Source organism: Microchirus variegatus (genome assembly GCF_963457635.1).
Source record: "Microchirus variegatus genome assembly, chromosome: 4".
NCBI classification, from domain to species: domain Eukaryota; kingdom Metazoa; phylum Chordata; class Actinopteri; order Pleuronectiformes; family Soleidae; genus Microchirus; species Microchirus variegatus.
This window is the reverse complement of record NC_139805.1, coordinates 23709885-23723938: the sequence shown is the minus strand read 5'-3', so window position 1 is coordinate 23723938 and position 14054 is coordinate 23709885. Positions and strand designations below refer to the sequence as shown.

At 40.9% G+C, this 14054-nt stretch overlaps 1 protein-coding gene across 1 annotated transcript in view; it reads left to right on the top strand.

The window, feature by feature from the left end:
* The window catches only part of sema6bb (sema domain, transmembrane domain (TM), and cytoplasmic domain, (semaphorin) 6Bb), a gene marked incomplete at its 3' end in the record, with an annotated part of 254546 nt that overhangs the window by 177931 nt on the left and 62561 nt on the right, over positions 1-14054 (top strand). The window contains exons 7-10 of the mRNA XM_083888120.1: positions 1516-1606; positions 2118-2237; positions 6001-6089; positions 6816-7033. Coding sequence (XP_083744246.1) covers positions 1516-1606; positions 2118-2237; positions 6001-6089; positions 6816-7033 — 518 coding nt within the window. The remainder of the gene's footprint in view (positions 1-1515; positions 1607-2117; positions 2238-6000; positions 6090-6815; positions 7034-14054) is intronic.

Sequence of the window (14054 nt, the reverse complement as noted above, 5' to 3'; positions counted from 1 at the left end):
ACCCGTGGGTGTGCGTGAGAGAAAACTAACGAAATGAGGAAAACTAAAATTGAAAAAAACATTTTCGTTAACTGAAAAAAAATAAAACTAGAGTTTAAAAAAAAATAAAAAAAAATAAAGCTAACTGAATCTGAATTGTTTGTTTATTGAATGAACTAAAACTAACTAAAATTGGAGTGAAAATGTGCTTAGTTTTCATCTTTGTAAATGTATTTCATATATAATCCTTTTGGGCTCGATATGAAGTGTGTTAATTTTTTCTCTGCTGGTAACTTTGAAAGGTTGTACTCGAGACACAATACTTTTTTTTTTTTATCACCTTTTTGAATCTTGCATATCACAAAAAACTAACACTAAAACTATTAGAAAACTTAGCATTTGCAAAAAAAAAAATTAAAACTCATAAATAATAAACAAACCCGCTCTTAAAACTAATTAAAACTATCTGGTTTTAGTTATAGCTAATGAGAAATCTAAAACTATTATAACCGTGCACTGAGTCAGCTCTTATGCAGAAAAAGGACTTCAATGACTCGACTCAAAAGAACCAGAGGAAACTCAATCATCAGGTTGTGTTGTTGTAGGTGTTATTTGCATGTATAGTTAGAGGTGGTATGTTTTTTTTTCTCCATCCAGCAGCACCTCACTCCCAACCAGCCCATGAGGTAACAATTTCAAACTTGTAGATGAGAAACTCCACATAAATATTCACCGTAGCCTCGGCTGATTTGCCATCATTTAGCAGGAATAATAAAAGAAGGATGAAGGCAGTTGAGCTGAAGCGAGAAAGAGTGGAGAAAGGAAGCCTCTCACTATCAAAGGCTCTCTTTTTTTTATTTTGTTTTTCTCGGTCTCTCAGTTTCAAACAGAGTACACCAGTGAAACACAGTGACATGTACCTGCGCCCATTATCTGTCAGCCACTAATGACACTCTACAACAGTGCGTAACACACCTGTCTTCTGCCTGATAGGCCGTCCTATCTCCCCCCTTCCCCGGGGGACTAGTTAGTGATGCTAGCTCCTGTTTTATTTATAGCAGAGATTTAATGAAATGACACCTATAAATTATTTCTTTTTTTTTTTGTATTTATTATTTATCTATTTCTTCAGCTGTGGCTGAGAATTACAGCATCCAGCTGAAATGCTTTGCTCCGGGGCTCCGTGTGTTTGTGAATGTGTTTGTGAAAAGCAGAGATAGAGGATGTGTGTGTGTGTGTGTGTTTGTGCGCGGGCCTGGAAAATTGTTTGAATCATCGGCGTGACTTTATGTCGGCGCGTGCCTTGTATGTGTGTTTATCTCCTTTATTTATGTATGAGAACGTGTCTCTTGTTGTTGCCGCGCTGCCTAATTGCCACCAGTGAATCATTAGTTTGCACTTGCGGTAACGCTCTCTAATTGCCATTCTCCTGTGCCTTGTTTTCACGTCATGCTGACGCATCCATATTGTTTTTTGGGAGTCTGCTGATTGAGACGTAAAAATGCATCTATATGTATATGTGTGTGTTGTCAACAGGGCGACACGCTGGAGATGGTGGGAGACACGTTCAACGGGATGGCGAGGTGCCCGTATGACCCCAAACATGCAAACGTGGCTCTGTTCGCAGGTAAGACGCAACGCTTGCCGTGACGCGATCGGTCTCAGCAGTCATGTGATCGTCACGGAGAAAACAGAAACATCATGATGTCTGAATGCAAAACAGATGCTGGCTCTGATTCTTCAGTTTTATGCATCTCCTGTGTTTTCCCCCCCCATCAGACATAAACACTTCACTTTAATCAAATCAACAGTGTTCTGTGACTGAAACTGTGGGGAGCCATTACTGTTCACCCATCACTACATTAGCTCATATTAGCTGCTGTTGTGTTTTTTTGTGTGTTGTTTCCTGTGTGGGAGTTGTAATTATGCTAATACAATCACGTTGTTGACTCATCAGTCATGTCCTGTTTATGATGCAGGACTTTCAGAGAACAGTAACAATTACTCCACTTTTATTGTTTGTGGTTATGTTGTTGTATTGGCAGGCCGTCCAGCTCATTTGTGTGTCTGTGTGTGTGTGTGTGTGTGTGTGTGTGTGTGTGTGTGTGTGTGTGTGTGTGTGTGTGTGTGTGTGTCAGAGGGGAATCTGTTTACAGCCACAGTGACTGACTTCCTGGCCATTGATGCGGTGATCTATCGTAGCCTTGGGGACAATCCTGCTCTGCGCACCGTCAAGCATGACTCCAAGTGGTTCAGAGGTATGTGTGTATCTGTTTGTGTGTGTGTGTGTTCTTGTTTTTCTTACCTCTTTAGGACATTTTCTCGGATAAACACTCACAGTACATGCACAGTTTAATTGAGCCAAGGTCATAGTCTGACTAAGACAGGCAGTCGGACAACTTGCTGAGTCTGAGAATACATGCGGAGGAGAAAATAGATTTATTGGCCTCTCTATAAGCTAGTGCCTATTGGATCTTGTTTCTTGTTGACCTTTACGACACAGCAAAACAAACAGTGGATGGTGAGATGGATCCAGCTGTGGTCCTGTTTTTCGTACCTGCTGTACATGCTAATCGCGATGCAGATTAGCACGAGCATGGCTCTTGTGGTTGCCGTGTTGTCTGAAGAAAGATGCTGCCAGATCCAGGAGAGCGCCCACAACACTCTTCTACTTCCTTGTTAAAGACAGGGGAAGAAATTGTGGTGCATGCACAGAACACCAAGTCTGACTCTATACTGACTACAGTCTGACTCTAGTCCGACTCCAGTCTGACTAAACGTATACATGCAGGAGTAATCAGACTATGAATCCCATTATTTAGGTAAGTAAGTCCAACAAAGACTAGCTCGATTTTAGTAGAATACATGACATTAAGAAAACGGCAAATTGAGAAAATGGCAATTATTGTCTTAGTCCGACTAATATCAGACTTTTAACATGCATATACATGCCGTGACTGGCCTTGTCAGGACCAGCAATCCTCAAGGAGACCAAAACCTGGTCCTAATGAGGTGGAAACTATAATTTCTGCAGAAGTTGTTCAATTTAAGGATAATATCTTAACAGTGGATAAGTTAAGGTGCAGGTTTTTTACATAAACTGGTTATGTTGAGGTTAGGGATAATGCTTTGGTAAGGCTGTCCAAATAAATTGAAGTCAAAGAGAGTCCCTAAAAGAATAGCTGCACAAACCTGTGTGTATTAATATTAACTCTAACTCTTACCCTAAAACCAAGTCTTAACCCCAAAAAGCCATTTAAGTTGTGACAGATTGTGAGGACCTGCCAAAATGTCCTCACTTTCCCCAAAATGTCTTCACTCCCTATGGTTTATAAGTTGTTTTGGTCCTCACAAAGATACCCATAAAAGAACACGTGTGTATAAAAACTTTTATAAAGCACAGATAGATTTTTTTTTTTCCGAAATCTTTGTGCACCACACAGCAAATGTCAGATAAGCAGACAATCATTTTTCCAACATCTGTCCTAGACACAAACAACAAGAAACCAATAAACACGTTTAAGTGCTCTGCATCGTATTCACACACACACATGCAGAGGCTCAGCAAATTGTTTCCCTGCTGTTTCATGCACTTCATACATGATGATGGTAACAGCAAGTATGCACTAGATAGGGCACTTTTGCATTTTTCCTCAGCATCAAGTCGTCACTTTTATTTGTAGGTAGATTTGATTTTCACTTTTATTACAGTGGCTTTTACTGCATCGTAAGACCAAATAAGTGGAGTGAAGTAAAAGTGCTCTGCGCTCCACTAATCCAGATTTAAAATGCATCATAAATAAATAAATAGCAGGACCACTGGGCCACTACTAGTATAAATAAATATGGCAAGAATTACGACTATAAAAACTAAAATAAATAGATAATGTGCAATATTACTATACTATACTATACTACTATATTACGTTTAACTGTTGACGATGTTGTCATCAGAGACTGAAAGGCTTGAGTCCACAACACTTAGCTGTGTACAGGATCAATAAGTGTCAGAGGAGCTGAGTCGGCAAACCGATCAGACACAAAGCTCCTTTACACGGTTTGTTGTCGTCGAAAACCCAACAGTGACAACTTTGCAGATCCACATTATCAGACGCGGGCGTTTATAGAACTGTCCTGTGTGGAGAGCGCCGACCGAAATGCAAAGCGTGAAACCCGTTTCTCCGAAACACCAGGAGAGTCATAATGCGCTTATTGTTTAGTGTGAAATCCTCTTTCACACCGTGTAATGAAATTAAATGTGGCCTGTGCCTCTTTTCTCTCTGCCCTCGTGTTACCTTGGTGTCACGGGAGAGAATGATGCGCCTTTGCAAGTAGAAGTACAGCTATTATCGTCTGATGGTCCACTTGCAATAGATTTCATCATTTTGTTTTGCATGTTCACCAAACACGGTGAATCATTGAGTAAACACAACCTGAGATTACTTACACTGGGGCCTGGGGTTCGATCACCAGCTCCGCTAGTCTACATGCCGATGTTTTCCCTGGGTAAGACACTTAATCTGAAGATGCCCCACACAGCTGTGCCAGCATGTGACTGGATATGAGACAAAAGTATTTGGCCCCAGCTGTTGAGTATAGAATTTAGGTGTTTCAATCTAAACACTTCAGCATGAGAAGTCATTTTGGACAATGCTTCCAACTGTATAGCAACAGATTTAGGAAGATCCTTATCTATTCCAACATGACTGTGTCCCAGTGCACAAAGCAAGGACTATAAAGACATGGTTTGATGAGTTTGGTGTGGAAGAACTTGACAGGCCTGATCTCATCCCCATCAAGCACCTTTGGGATGAACTGCACTCTTAGAAATAAGGGTTCCAAAAGAGTCCTTCTGCAAGGGCTGAGGTTCTACCTGGAACCATTTGCTTCTGAAAAACCCTTTCCCGAAGAAAGGGTTTTTCAACTTGACTTGAAAAACCCTTTCCCGAAGAAAGGGTTTTTCAAGGGTTCTTGGTAACACTAATGGTTCCAGTAATTTTGATCCAGAAAACCCCTTTCCTGAATAAAGGATTTTAGAAGGGTTCTTGGTGGAACCCTTCAAAGGGTTCAAAAAAGCCACAAAGGGTTCTCCTATGAGGACAAGCCGAAGAACTTTATATGGTTCGTCTTTGCACTTTTATTTCTAAGAGTGTGGAGCAGAGATTGTAAGCCAGGTCTTCTCGTCCAACATCAGTGTCTGACCTCATAAATGCTCTACACTCTTAGAAATAAGGGTTCCAAAAGGTTACTTTTACAAAGACTGAGGTTCTACCTGGAACCATTTGCTTCTAAGGGTTCTTGGTAACACTAATGGTTCCAGTAAGAACCATTTTGATCCAGAGAACCCTTTAAAACCCCTTTCCTGAATAAAGGGTTTTAAAAAGGTTCTTGGTGGAACCCTCCAAAAGGGTTTTCCTATGAGGACAAGACGAAGAACCTTATATGGTTCTACTTAACACCTTTATTTCTAAGTGTACAGAATGCATGAAAGAACACAAATTCACATATAAACACTTCAAAATCTTGAGGAAAGTCCTCCAAGAATTGTGGAAGCTGTTATAGCTGCAAAAGGGTAACCAACTTCATATAAAAGTACTGTATATGTATTTGAATAGGTCATTAAAATCTCTGGTGGTCTAATGATCATTCGTCCAAATACTTTATGTCCATATAGTGATGTGTCATTGTGTATGAATTGGTCATCAAGACAATAAAAGTCCACATTTACTTTCACGCTGCCCGACAGCAGTGTTACAATCTTTGTGTTTATGCACAGTCTTATGCACCTATCATATTGACTCTGTACGTTTTCTCCTCACACAAATATTTGCATTGCCCTCGGTGTAAATGCACCATCATGTTTTGCCTCAGTTGATATGAAATTTTTTTCTTCCCATGAAGAAGTTTAGAACCATTTGGCAAATATTCGCCCAGGAGGACAAATCATTTCCCTCAATAATTATCAACATTGACTGACTTGACCGTTTCCTCTCATCACTGTTTATCTCCGTCACGTTACAGAGCCGTTCTTTGTCAGCGCTGTGGAGTGGGGACCTCACATTTACTTCTTCTTCCGAGAGATTGCCATGGAGTTCAATTACCTGGAGAAGGTAACTGTATGCTTTCACATTAAAGACCTGCTCCTCCTCTCCTCTCCTCTCGGAGCATCTTCAAAATAAAGTAGAAGTATACGTGGATGTTTTGTTAATGCATTGCTGTAAACATAGTCGTAATATCTCCCTGCTGCTACTATTTGAATTTCAATATCAGCATTTTTTTCCCACAGCTCCACTGACCTTTCATCCTTGTGTTTGTTTGTCTGCATATCTAATCCAACAAACAGCTCTTGTATGTATTAACCTAAGAAAAACACTATTTTCGACTCTTCGGATACATCATTATGAAAAAATACCAGCGTCACTGAATCCATTGCTGTAATAAATTCACGACTCACATTAGACTTGCACAAGGTTCCCGGGCTTTGACATGTTTGCCAAGCAAATGGATATTTAAACATCGCTGCCATTGTGCAGATGAGGGCGTTCAAAGAAACAATTGTGAAATGTTCTGACATTTTCATGAATAATTGATAATGAATTTACCATTATAAAACAATGATCTGTCATAACAGGGTTTCCGCTTGGCAAATAGCATGCAAATGACTCCTGAGAGATCACACTGGGGTTGAAAAGAGCTTTTAAACATCGCAGTTTGAAGATAAAAGCCAAAGCTACTGTAAACCCCCACCACCTGGAGTTCTGTATATGTGAGCTAAAGCTTTGGCTGCCGCTCAGATCTGTGCCAATGTCTTGCCAACGTGGTCACTTCTCACACAGGTGGTGGTGTCACGCGTGGCCAGGGTGTGTAAGAGGGATCAGGGCGGCTCTCAGCGCGTCCTGGAAAAGCAGTGGACTTCGTTCCTGAAGGCCCGGCTGAACTGCTCCATCCCCGGGGATTCACACTTCTACTTCAACCTGCTGCACTCCACCAGTCCCATCATCAGGATGCACGGCAGGGACATCATCCTGGGAGTGTTCTCCACACCGGCCAACAGGTACAACACAAACCAGGAAGTGAAACACACACTTTTTTTGTTTTTGTGCAAAATGACAGATGAGTGTCTTCCAACCTTTTCTTTTTTTTTGGCTGTTTCCCTCAGACCCTGTTATCTATTATTACTTGGGTAACACTTTAGATTAGGGAACACATATTCACCTTTAACTAGGTGCTTACTAACATGCATATAAGTAGCGTACTATCCCTTTATTAGTAAATATTAAGCATGTATTAACACATGTACACATATTAGCACCTTATGTAGGAAAACTAATTCATGTCATAATAGAGGTAGAATAAGGTGTTAATATGTGCTTAATGGTAACTAATAAAGGGCTAGTATACTACTTATATATGTTAGTAAGCACCGAGTTAATGGTGAATATGTGTTACCATTATTTGAACTGATTATCCATTTTTGTTACAATATAAAGTTTTTGGTTTTTATCATAATCCGTACCACATTGATAAAAAGAGTTTACAAGACATTAAAAGTACAAGAAGAAAAAAAGTGTTAGGAGACATAAACGTATTAAGATCTTAAGGGGTAAATTAAGTTAAGAAACTAATAGAGTAATGCAATATCCTACAAATAAAGTGAATATAAGGAAAAGTCTAGATAGAAAAACTGCACCTTTTTCAGGCAACGTGATTCCTGTTTCCACGACTGTTCATTGTTATTAATACTCCACTATCTTTGATTTAGATCAATACTGGACAGCTTTCTGTCTTTGAATAAGAACTTGTTTGTGTGCTTGTTTGAATATGAGGACAGAAGTGGAGAGATTTCAGTTCCGTCATCTGTCTCGAGCTCCTTTGGGACATTAAGCGAAGAACGGAGCAGGAGATTGTCAGATATGTTCACAATTTCCTGAACATTTAAAAAAAGAAAAAAAAGAAGAGGGCGTAGCACCTGCAGTGAGCACAAAGAAGGCTGAACGATCGTCTTCTTACACAGAATTCTCCTGCTGTATCCTCACATGGACATTTGTTGGAGATTAAACTAAAGCGCTAACAGGAAAAGTTGCACAAATTGTCCTTTCTGACATTTGCATTCTTGCACACAGCCCTTGTGGACAGTGGGAGGAACATTTCCGTGTCTCAAAGCAGCTACAAAGAGAAAAGAACTCACTGTTTGTTTTTTAAAAAGAAAGAAATACAAAGACAGGGAAAGGCATCCTCACTCTCCTCCCATGGAGCCTTGCACAGACACCCACGGTGTAGCTGTACTCACGCGGCTCACCTTGAAATCTTTTAGTGGACCACCAGAGTTTGTGCCTTGACCGGTGAAATCGGAAAGAGCAAGGTTTCCTACGGGACGAGCAGAGCCCCAGAGAAATGAAAGAGGCCGCGTGGAGGTGCAGAGGTCGGGATGGTAGGGTGCAGAGTAATTGAAGACACATGGAACTCTTTCATCGAGGACAAAAGGGTGATTTGCTGAAAGACAAAATTAAATTGAAGAAAGGTGAGAGGAGCAGAGAGGAGAGGAGGGGGGGGGGGGTGCTGCGTGGTAGATGGCAGGTTATTGGAGAATGAGGGTATTTGTGGAGCCAGCAACACGATGGCAAACCAGATGTCCTGTGTTTTATAATAACGAGAAGCAGAGCAAGAAGAAGGTATGAAACATTTTAAGAGGTTTTCATTCATAGTAAAGTTCTTCTGACTCTATTGATGCATAACTTTAAAGATATCTCTGCTCCAGCCGGTGAAGTTTTCACGTTTCCTAAAATGAGTAAGTGGGTTCATCTTTGAAGGTAACATACACTCTAAGAAATAAAAGTGCTAAGTAGAACCAAGAACCCCTTTAAAACCCTTTATTCAGGAAATGGGATTTAAAGGGTTCTCTGGATCAAAATAGTTCTCACTGGACTGTAAAAGCCAACTTTTCAAAACTGACTGTTCACAAACCAATCGACTCCCAGATACCTGCTGTAGACAGTAGAAAGAGGTGTGAAAACACGGCCTGGAAAGGCAGACTTCTTTGTCTATTGGAGGAATGCGAAAGGGGAGTTGCTTAGGTATAAATGATTAGGGATCACTATGCTCTGGGTCTTTCTCCAGCCAGGATCACTTGTGTGCAGATTGACCTTTATTTGCAAAGAAAATAAAACTTTGTCGGCCAGCAGAAGTCTCTATTTCATTCTAAGCAGCAGCAGAGAATTTCTACAACACAGGTCACATGACTTAATGTCTTTACAGCATGTTGCTGATGCTTATTGAAGCAATCAGGTCAAGCTGGGTAATATTGTTCTGTGTTCATTAGGGGTTTTTACAACTCAATATTGAATTATATGATATTTTATCATGATAATTGTCAGCACTGATTGATTTGAAAACGGACTGGCACAGCCCTTTGTTTAAGCTTTACGTCCATACCAGATTTCCCTTTCATGGTCAGTATCAGACTAATATCTTCCGTCAGTGGAGAAAGTATTAATTAGTTTTTGCCAACATTACAAAGGAAAGACGATTCAATCGGGTAAACAAAGGACCGTGCTTTACGTCACTCCCGAGCCGCACAGAGAAAATCAGATTCAGATTCTTCTCTGTGGATTCAAATAAGGGAATGCTACATCAGATCGAAAGCTTAAGTGCCTCAATTCATAGAAAACAATTGAGTACACTTTGCTGTGATGGCCCCACTCATCTTACGCCACGTTAATGGTCCTGATACTACTGAGTGTGTCTGGTAGCACAAGCAAATTATACCTGTCTACTGTCTGTTATTTGACTCTGGTGTAGAATCAATGCAGTTTTTTTCCCCTTTAATTGCAGCCAGCAGTAACTATCACCTGCCAGTTGATCCTGCAAGAATAAAAGATAAAAAGGATTTTTTTTTTCTTAAAAAAAAGAGTGTAGTGCTTTATCAGTTGCAGGACTGTGTCTCAAAGCAGTGACCACCCAGGAAGAGACAGGAGAGAAATAGGAGAAGATAAAAACAGAGACAGCGAGTGAAGGTAAAAGGAGAGAAGACACGGAGGAGAATAAAGGAAGAGATGGCAGACGTGAGTGAGGGGGGGGGGTGGGGGGGGTGAGACAGACGAGAGACTCAAGGACGAGGAAGTCAATAATGGACAACACGTGCATCCCTCGCTCCCTGAGATTTAAAACTGTTTCATCAGCTGCATCTTATCTGCGTGTTTGGAAACGCTGTGCTGCAGGAAGGGGCCACTGCCTGGGGAGAGACATGGATGCTACACACACACACACAAAATATTCATATTGTGTAAAACCACACCTACAATGGCTCCCAGATAACAGCATTTACGCAGCATGCCACAGATGAGAGGTATATGAACACACACACCCACCTGCTACTGGCTCTTATTTTAAATAACTCTGACGGGGTTCAGACGGATAAGTCAGGACACATGGAGGGAAATGAACACAAAGAGAAAGAGAGAATGTGTGAGGTGAGCTGCAAAGCAAAACTCCTGCCGGCCCCCATGTGGCCCACTGTGCCACGCCGGCTAAGTGCTTGCCAGACAAATTGCTTTGGCTGGCAGCGTGCAATGAAAACAGCATGAGACAGGACCTGTGAGTGGAGGGACGGCTACACTGTTCGCTGACATTTTGAACCCCGTGCTGCAGGTATGGAACTGCAGTATGAGAATGACAGGGTGGAGTCATTGCAGAGAATCTCTTTTCTGCTGCTGGTGCTGGATGAGGAGGAGGGGGGGAGGCTTCAACTGTCTGAGGTTACCGGTCTCTCCCTGTGCTCACATACCTCAGGGATAATTTTACAGCCACACACTTAAGTCTTGCATTTGCAGGATTCTTGAATCGCTATTTCCACGGGAGAAAATCAAGCACAGTTGCCAGTTGTTTCGTTGTGCGTCCACCTCAGGAGCCCCCAGGCCCTTCCTCAAGATGAGGAATGAAAGAGCAGCTTGGATTTTCCTACTGAGCATCTGAGCACAGTCCTGATGCACAAGAGGTTGAGGAGGCAAACATGATTTTTTTATCTTTATATAGCAAATCAAATATACATTGAAATGGAAGTCATACACGGCAATTCCCGTCATTCCGCCATTGTTATGGCAGCTGAAAGCATCCACTACTCGTGGAGTGGAGTGGAGTGACGTGGACTCATTATGCTTAATGGACTTGTGCTGGAATGCAAGGAAAACATTCCATGCGGAGTAAAGCAAATGTAGTGCATCCTGAGAGTCAGGAGGCCGTGTTTGTTTTTGGTCGTAAAGCATCCCACATGACAGGGTCAGACAGCAGGATTTCCCTCTGGGAAAAAAACACAGCAGTGAGGAAAATCCAAGGAGGACAAGGAACGAGAGGAGGACTGGTTACATGTGGGACAGAGGAAGAAGATGCAGCAGATACAGGATACTTCTGCTGGGACGAAACCCAGGAATACAAGGATTGTTAATGACATAAGTGACATGTTATCAAATTTAGCTCACAATGTCACATTGAGTCGCTGCAGAAGTTTTCAGTTGCTCCACACGGACGGAGAGGTTAGAGATTAGAGAGAGAAGAGCAAACCAACGGGGGAATTGATGTGAAAAGGTCAAATAATCTGAATAGAAAAACTGGGTCAATTGGATTCAAAAACACAGATGAGGCTGGAAGAGAGCAGGTGAGAGGGAGGAGGTGGTGGAATAAACTCAAAAAGTAAAACTGAAGATAAAGGGCAGAAGCAGCTGAGGGGGTCTGGAACTTGAAGCCTAATTAAAAATATGTAAATATTTATGCAAAAGAAATTTCAGGAATCAGGAATACTGAAAGGAACTAATAAATAAGCTAGAAAATTTCACTGCAAAATTCTGATCGTATCTGCTTCTTATAGAGAGACCTTTCTAAGAGAGAGTGTGCCAAAATCTGACCATTTTACAAAACTTAAACTGCGATAGTTTAAAAACCATAATATGTATCAAAACGTTGATTTTGGTGAAAAAAGTCTCAAGTCTCGTGAGCCGTTTAAAGTTCCAACCACGTCTCTGCGTTACAGTATGACGACACTGTGAGGCTCCAAAAGTGGGCTTTTGAAATCAGGTTTCCCATTCATGTGTATGTGGAAATTCTTTGCAGTTTTTTGCGATTTTTGTAGCTATGGTTGCTCGAAATGCTTAGAAAAGTCATAGCACACCATTCCTGATCAAACCGCACATTTTCATATAGGATGTGTGGGGGTTTTCTCAAAACTGTGGAACGAGTTACACGGGGAAACTTTTGTGGAAGAAGAAGAACTGGAATTCTCCATTGCTTTGCATTGCTAAGCAGGCACTCTAATAAATTCCAATATATAGAAAAGGAATCCAACCTAAAGACGTGAACTGTGTATAACTTCAAGCAAAATAGTTTTTAAAATTAGGATGATGTGATTTTATGATGATGGTTGCTGGATAATACTGGATAACGAACCGCAATTCTTGGCTTCTCTTCACTTTTTTGACATTTTGCTTCTAACAAGCTGTTTTTTCGCTGAAATAACTGGTTAGGCACCGAATCTTGCATCCTATTACCGGTAAAACTAAAAGGTGTCATCTTTACACCTTTGTAAAGGAATAAGATGTGTTAATTGGTGAGATGCTTTACAACTGGAAACAGCCAGATATATTCTCCCTTTTTTTGTGTTTGCAGCTTAGCTGATTCCAGCTTCATATTCACCACTAAAAGATGTGGGGGTAGGTCCTGGTCTTCTCATTTAACTCTGGACAAGAGTATTTTCCAAAAATGTCAAAGTGTTACTTAACCAAATGCCAGTGAAGCGCTGCCATGCGGCAGAAAAACGAATTATATATTAATGGGCCTGAAGGTCATGAGTTTAGTCCAGTCTGCAAAGTTTCTCGTTTTACTTTAGTGAAGCTGTGAAGACGGAAAAAAACCTTTAAGATCATGATACAAGAAAAGACATGAAATGGTCCGAAAAGTGAGATTTAATATCCAAATAAATATCTAACCTTTAACTTAATCGTTCTACTTTTCACAATTCTTACGTTATTCACCATGATCATGATATGTGGTCCATTTTTATCCTCGATAGTAAAAGGCTCCTCGTCCTCATCTGCTCATCAGAGGTTGTGCGTATCTGTGAGTCCAGAGTTAATCCAGGCTGTCAGTGAGCTTGTTAAACAGTGAGGAGGTAAAGTTAAGCCTCCACACTCTCACCTATGAATCTGACCTGGACGTCCTGTCACTCAAGCTCAGCCGAGGGGAGAAAGTGAAAGATGGACAAGGAGAGAGAGAGAGAGGAACGAGCTTTAAATAGAGAGTAAACAAAGGAAGGTTTTCTCACCAGGGTCGATGGATTTTCCTCCACGACCGATCTAACAGCAAATCACATGAGCTTAATCAGTTTCTGATCACTTTAATTATACTTAAGTATGGGGTTGACTTTCAGAGGAGCCACGTGCAAGTGCAAAGTTAAACACTAACAGCAACCATTATTTAATCACAGTTTTCATTGCCTATCATTTACATAAAGGAGATAAACAGTCCAACAATAACACACACACACACACAGTAAATATAATTATAATATTTTACTTTGGCTATGTTTTGAAAATAATTAACAAATAAAATAATTGAATTCTTGATTGTAAATACAAGGAAATCAGATAACACATAGACAGAGACCGAACTACAATCCTTTATCTGTTGCAGCGCATCATTTATTTGCATTTTTATTGTTTATGTTCATATTCTTCGTCTGTTTGGTCCTTTTGAGCAGAGACGAGGTCACGTTATCCGTATACTGTGTCCTTCATCTGAAAACAGGCTCTGTCAAGCAATACTATCAGACCTGACTGAGGGAGTGTTTTTGTGTATACAGCAGCAGCACAGGGGCAGGTAGGGACGAGGGTTTATCTCATCAATCTGCTAAATTATCTGATTTTTTTTTAGCATTTTTAGGATTCTGGAACATTTTGCGGCATTATGTTTCAGTCGTACTCCAAGCTGTTTACAACCATCTCTGTCTACTTGTGCATTGTTGTTGTTGTATGGGTCTTGACAAATCACTTCCTGTATGCAGCGCAGAATATAGCTCAGGATCGAAGCAC